The sequence below is a fragment of the Gekko japonicus genome, unplaced genomic scaffold (genome assembly GCF_001447785.1).
Source record: "Gekko japonicus isolate JY-2015 unplaced genomic scaffold, Gekko_japonicus_V1.1 scaffold1657, whole genome shotgun sequence".
Lineage (NCBI taxonomy): Eukaryota > Metazoa > Chordata > Lepidosauria > Squamata > Gekkonidae > Gekko > Gekko japonicus.
This window is the reverse complement of record NW_015168701.1, coordinates 20561-27110: the sequence shown is the minus strand read 5'-3', so window position 1 is coordinate 27110 and position 6550 is coordinate 20561. Positions and strand designations below refer to the sequence as shown.

At 48.8% G+C, this 6550-nt stretch overlaps 1 protein-coding gene across 1 annotated transcript in view; it reads right to left on the bottom strand.

The window, feature by feature from the left end:
- SHISA9 (shisa family member 9) overlaps positions 1-6292 on the bottom strand; it is a 391212-nt gene extending 384920 nt beyond the window's left edge. Inside the window, exon 1 of the mRNA XM_015415502.1 lies at positions 5934-6292. Within this exon, the coding sequence (XP_015270988.1) occupies positions 5934-6256 (323 nt within the window). The 5' untranslated portion in view covers positions 6257-6292. The remainder of the gene's footprint in view (positions 1-5933) is intronic.
- Between the last annotated feature and the right edge of the window lie 258 nt (positions 6293-6550).

Sequence of the window (6550 nt, the reverse complement as noted above, 5' to 3'; positions counted from 1 at the left end):
GATCTGAAGGCTGAAGGCTCAAAAAATAAATGCAGAAGCAAAGAGAAAACGCAATGGGAAAATGAGGTGAGTGCAGGAGTAAAGGCAGATGCGAATTTAAACAATGACAGATCCAGTGGAGAAGGGGGAAAGACGACAATGCAGAAAAGGCCTTCTTCTCTCTCTCTCTCCATCCAATTAACACCTCCAAACTCTCCTATCTGAGTTAGGGAGGAATGCTTATGAATAGCTTCCTTCCTACAATCTACCAGCTCATGTTTGGGTCGACAAGAGACACTTCCTGCTCACCTAACGCTGACCCTCAGCAGTCAATGCAATAAGAAAATTCACAGCTCAGTTCTGTTAGCCGCTATGATGCATTCGCTCCCGGTCAAATATGATCAACTATAAACTTATCAGCATAGTCAGCCAGTGCGGCATAGTCATGAGAAAGCAGGACTAAGGCTGGAAAGACCCAGGTTCAAATGCCCACTCTGCCATGAAGCTCGCTAGGTGACCTGAAGCCTAATCTACCTCGCGGAGTGTTGTGTAGACAGAAAACAGGATTAACTGCAACAAACTGGGCACCCTGCAAAGCGCTATATAATTAAATGAGAAATGATACATATTTGGGGTGATAGTCTAACCCACTCAGCTCTATCTCTGAATTTGTTATCTGGCAAGTTCATTTATCTTGTAAGGGACGCCTTCAGGGCAGGTAAAGAGGAGCTTCTAGCAACCTGGCAAAGATGTAGCCACTTACAGTATGTCCTAGTGCCCCGTCCATCCTCAATATCAAGGCAGCAGTATTCTAGATTTAGTACTCAATGAAGTAGTCAGTCTCTGTCTAGGCTATACCATTTCAGGCTGCAGGTGGATACTCACACGAGTGGGTTTCTTAATCCTTATGCATAGAACACTAGCATATTGGGGAGAAGGCCAGTGACCTCTAATTTTCTATATGCAGGGAATTTTTGCATTTGCAGAAGTATGTGCCTCTCTCACCTGACAGGGTACAGTCCAGGCACAGGCTAACCACCTCGGTGAGAATGAAGCCACTTGGTCTCCTCCACAGACAATTAACAACACAAAGTCAAGGAAAGAGATGGCGTGACACAGAATTTCAGGCTGCAGGTGGATACTCACACGAGTGGGTTTCTTAATCCTTATGCATAGAACACTAGCATATTGGGGAGGCCAGTGACCTCTAATTTTCTATATGCAGGGAATTTTTGCATTTGCAGAAGTATGTGCCTCTCTCACCTGACATGGTACAGTCCAGGCATAGGCTAACCACCTCAGTGAGAATGAACCCACAGACAATTAACAATACAAAGTAAAGGAAAGAGATGGTGTGACACAGAACTGAGCAGTGCAATCCTAAACAGAGTCACACCCTTCTAAACTAATTGGAGTTGATGGGCTTAAAAGGTGATAACTCTGTTTAGGATTGCACTGACCTACACATTAAGAGATCTCTGGTTTAAGTAAGATGGCCCAGACTAGCCTGATCTCTTCAGATCTTGGAAGCTAAGCAGGGTCAGCCCTCGCTAGTACTGGGATGGGAGGCCACCAAGGAAGTCCCGGGTCCTTATGTAGAAGCAGGCAGTGGCAAACCTTAATGCTCCTGCAGAGTGCAGGGGGTTGGACTAGGTGACCTGCAAGGCAAACCTTTATGTTCCTGCAGAGTGCAGGGAGTTGGACTAGATGACCTGCAAGGCAAACCTTTATGCTCCTGCGGAGTGTATGGGGTTGGACTAGATGACCTGCAAGGTCCCTTCCAACTCTAACATTCTATGATTCTATGGTTCATCTCTTGCCTTGAAAACCCACTTCCAAGTGACTTCGGACAAGCCACCCTCTCCTACCCTCAGTCCCTCAACCCTGCAATATGGGGAGAATAATACTGACGTACTTTGCATGGTTGTTGTGAGTATTACAGTATAAAAGTGTATGCAAATTGCTTTGAATTCTATTAAAAATGCTAGCACTGATATTAAGAGTAGAGAGAAGGCACTCACTCATTGGGCTGAAACTCTTATTATATTAAATTCTTTATACTAGTTATGGTGGGTTGGATCCTACAATTCCCTTTTGATAGGTGAGGATTTCTTTGCTCCAGAGGGAAAAAATGTTTGTTTTTCCCTCCCAAACAAGCACCTTCCCATGCAGCAAGACTTAGCAGAAGGGAGTCTCAGGCATCGCCTACAGACACAATATTAACCCCAACTCTTTACACTGTGTTCATAAAAACTGTCATGGTTTGAAGTCTTGTATGGCTAAAAAACAGTGTACTGCAATTCAAAGATCATGAACTAATCACAGCAACAGATGGCCCCCTTTTGAGAGCTAAGTGAAGAATTTCAACCAGATAGCAGCCTGAAGACAGTTCAGATTCATCACCTATCACTATCTGAGGCTAACTGAACTCACAAAATCTGTCAAGAAACTTCAGTCTGATAAGCAAAAGGGATTTGATTTTTTTTTAAAGATTGCTGTGCACTTTTCACTTCTATAGTGGTATTTGAAACAGCTGAGAAGACATTTGCAGCTGAAGGAATTGAAGCAATAATTACTGAAGGGTTCAGGGGGCAGGCCCTCCTTTCTTGCAGCCCAGGGATACTCCCTGGAGTGCCTGCAGAATACACACCCTGAAAGCACTGCTTAGTGATATAAGATTGTGCATGGCTGCACTGTGGAAAGGGCAGCATAAAAGAACAAGACCAGTCCACTGGCATGAGGCATTTTCTCAGGCATGCTTCCTTGGGAATCGCTCCAGCAACTGAGGCAGGTTCCCATCAGAATTTATTGACAGGGAAAGTGGGTAACTAGAAGATTAGGTGATGCGTTCATTGCAGTTGCTGTAGTGATTATTGATGATCCATCTGCAATGCCACCAATATTCAATCACGCATATCAACATACACTGAAAGCAGCGCATTTCTTCACCTGTTCTTCTGTTTCTCCCCCCTGTGCTGTGTCTGAAATTGAAAGCTCCACAGGGCAAGGAGGAGCTTTCTACACTGTAAAATTCCAGGCACGTTGCTGGCGCTATATAAATGACTAAGAGAGCAATCCTAAGGAGGTGTGTGAGGAAGTCAGTCCCATTTTAGTCAGTGAGGCTTCCTGCCAAGAAAGTGTTATTATTGTAGCCCAGATGGTAAATACACATAAGTGTCCCAAAAAAAGACAATTGCCCCCCAAGCAATGTACAGTTTAAAGTCTGGCTGTGGGGAGAGGACTAAAGGAACGAGGAGGAGGGGAAATGCAAGAAAGAAAAAGAGATTGGATTTATACCCTGCCCTTCACTACCCAAGGGAGTCTCAGAGCGGCTTACAAACTCCTTTCCCTTCCCCTCCCCACAACAGACACCCTGTGAGGTAAGTGGGGCTGAGAGAGCTTTGACAGAAACTGCTCTTTTTTTCAAGAACAGCTCTTATCAGAACTACGGCTTGCCCAAGGTCATCCAGCAGGTGCAAGTGGAGGAGCGGGGAATCAAACCCGGTTCTCCCAGATTATAGTCTGCGCACTTAACCACTACACCAAACGAAAAGAGTCAATGTGGAGTGGAGTGTTAGACAAGGTCTTAGGTGATCCAGTTCAAGTCCCTACGTAGCTGTGTAACTCTCCAGATGACCTTCGGCCAGCCACTCTCTGTCAGCCTAGCCTGCCTTGCAGTGAATGGAGAATCATGGAGAATCATACAAGGCCATCTCGAGCTCTTTGGAGAGATAGACAAAGGTGAGTCCAGCGACAAAAATACACACGTTTGTGAGGCCTTGGTTGTTGTTGGGAAAAAGATTGGGATGGAGGAATTAGGAGGCATGGTTTCACTGGGAAAGGTGGTTTCTGAGAAGGGATTTGGTGAGGGATAGAGAGCACCATTTAGGCACCTTCTGAGAAAAAATTCCAGGCTTAAGAGGCAACCAGGGAGTTGCCTTTGCTTCTCTGTATAAAATCTTCTCCTGGGCTTTTGAAACTGAATATCTGCAGGATGTGTAGATGTCATAGCTCTTATAGAACCAGACACAAACCATTCTGTTTCCATGTGCCATGGTCTCCTTTGCCACGAGGTTCAGACTCACCTTTCATTAAATCTGCCTCTAGACAGTCTCTAGAAGTAGGAAAGAAAAGAATGGGATGCAACTTCTCCCAAGAACTGGAGAGGCTGAGGAGAGAGTGGCATTTAAAAACCCCTGCCTTGTTGGCCTTCCTTAATTAAGTGGATCAGGTGGTTCCTCAAAGCTGTTGGGAGGGGGGTTCTTTGCTCCTGCAATTTACAGTCTCTCCCAGGTAACCTGCTCACACAAGCATGTTGAGTTGCCTACAAATATCTGAGCTCTGCTTTTCTTCCTTGGTAGTAAAAATGATCACCCATCAGCCTGTTTTATAAATAGCAAATAATTGCCAGTAAAAGAACTGGTGATGCATTCTGAAACCTATTTTGGGTGTCTCCATAGAGGGGGAGGCTGTTAATCACTAAGCAGATAGGCTGTTGGAAAGGAAGGTACTCCAGGTGTGCAGCCCAGGAGGGAGCGAAGGAAGTGGGACTCTGCCTTTAAGTTGCCCTTATTTTTCAGGGCATACCCGCCCGTGCTCAACAGAAAGCCTTTCCGTAAGTGCAAGCTTCCTCTGGAAAGTTCCCTGCCCAGATCATAGGATCCATTTAACAGAGCTATTTGCTTGTTTAACAATTGTTTTTATTTTATCTGCAAATGTCTTTCCCCATCTGTTTTGTTTTCATGTGTTGGGGATTAGCATAATGAATCAGACAGACTGAAAATTTGACAAATGGGCTTTGATTCCCTACTGGTGCCACAATCTAGGGAGGGGTGGGGGGGTTAAGAGCTTCAAGGAGAGATAGGCAAACTGGGGTCAATCCTGTGGCAACTCTGATGATTGGAGCAGGACCTCCCAGGCCCACTTGGATGGGAGAACAGAGTTCTTGGCTCTAAAACAGCAGTCACTCGATAGATGCAGAACATGAACCACAGAGACAGAGCAAGGACTTTCACCACACACTAGGCCACATTTTACTTATGGGGGGAAAAGAGGAACCTTTATGATAGAACATATTTATACGAGACTTTTGATGCTGTGGTTTTCTTTGTCCTATGCCAGTTAATACTTTTATTTTTTAAAAAAAAAATTAATGATCAGGCTCAATCCTATTTAATGGTGGCTCACAAGCTTTCCAAAGGGAGGATGGGTAAGCAGTGCTCCCATTTCTTTGTAGCTAGACATGACAGAGGCAGGTGGAGGGAGGTGTGTGTTTATCCATGCCTCTGCAGAGAAGTTTGCCCTGCATACGATGGCTGGCAACAGTTGGAAGGGAGCCGCTACCGTCACACCTTGCCATTCCCAGTCCAATGCTGCGCTGGTGCGGCGGTGCGTCTTTGTAATGTGCGTGTGAGAGACAGAGAGTGTGTGCGTTTGTGTTTCCAGTCTCTTCACCCTCGGGAGCCGCTTGGCCATAGCTGCAGAAGAAATGTGGGTTACTCCCTGTGCAACCATCTGCCAATGCACCACTCTTGCCTCCTCTCCCAGGAGGTCTGGGGGGCTAGGTGGGTAGGGAGCCCTGTCCCCGGAATGAGGAGGGGATTAGGGGGAATGGTTAAAAGCGCTGGGGGCTGGCAGGAATGGTTGGCTGGGCATGGGGACTGGAGGACAGGGCTGGCTCCAGCTTATTTTGCACCCTAGGCGAGGATCCCTTCTGCCACCCCCCGCGCCCACCAATTTTCAAAAATAAATGCATTTTAGGAAGAATGAAAAACACAAATAATCAAGAAACTCCCAGAGTACGGGGCCGGGTCCAGTTTGGTGCCCCTAAGGGCCGTCCCGCTCTAGGCGATCGCCTAGTTCGGCTAGTGAGTGAGCCGGCCCTGCTGGAGGAGGAGGCTGTCCCATGTCAGGGCTAGGGTGGGGACTCCCTCCGGAGGGCAGCCGAGCCTTACCTGGACATGTGCTCCCGCTGGGGTCTGTGGGCCTTCTCCAGCCCCAGCTTGGTGAAGATGCCCACCAGCACCATGACGGCCACCACCCCGCAGATGATGTAGACGATGAGGTTGGTCTTGTCGCGGGTGGGGTCGTGGGACGAGTCGACGGGGCCCATGGGGGGCTTGCCGGGGCTGACCCAGCGGGGCTTGTGGTAGTTGGTGCAGACCTCCTGGTCCAGGCGGCCCTTGTGGTACTTGCAGCAGAAGCGGAAGCCACAAGTGCCGCAGCAGAAGGGGTACTCCCGGACGCTGCAGTTGAAGGACGGGTCCCACTGGCCCATCACGTCGAAGTAGCCGCGGCACTCCTCCGGGGTGGGGGGCGGCGGCTCCGAGGGCTCGGCCGGGGGCCCCCCGAGCCCGCTCTGGTTCCCCCCGGAGAGCATGACGATGCTGCCCACGTGCGGGCCGCCCTTCTCCTGCGCCCGGCACGGCCGGCCGGCCAGCCCCGCCGCCGCCAGGTAGCCCAGGAGCAGCCGGAGGAAGCCCCCCGTCCCCATCCTCCGCCGCCTCTTCTTCCCCGGCGCGGGCGGCCAGGCTGTCTCCGGCGCCGCAGTCGGAGCCGCTCGCTGGATGCT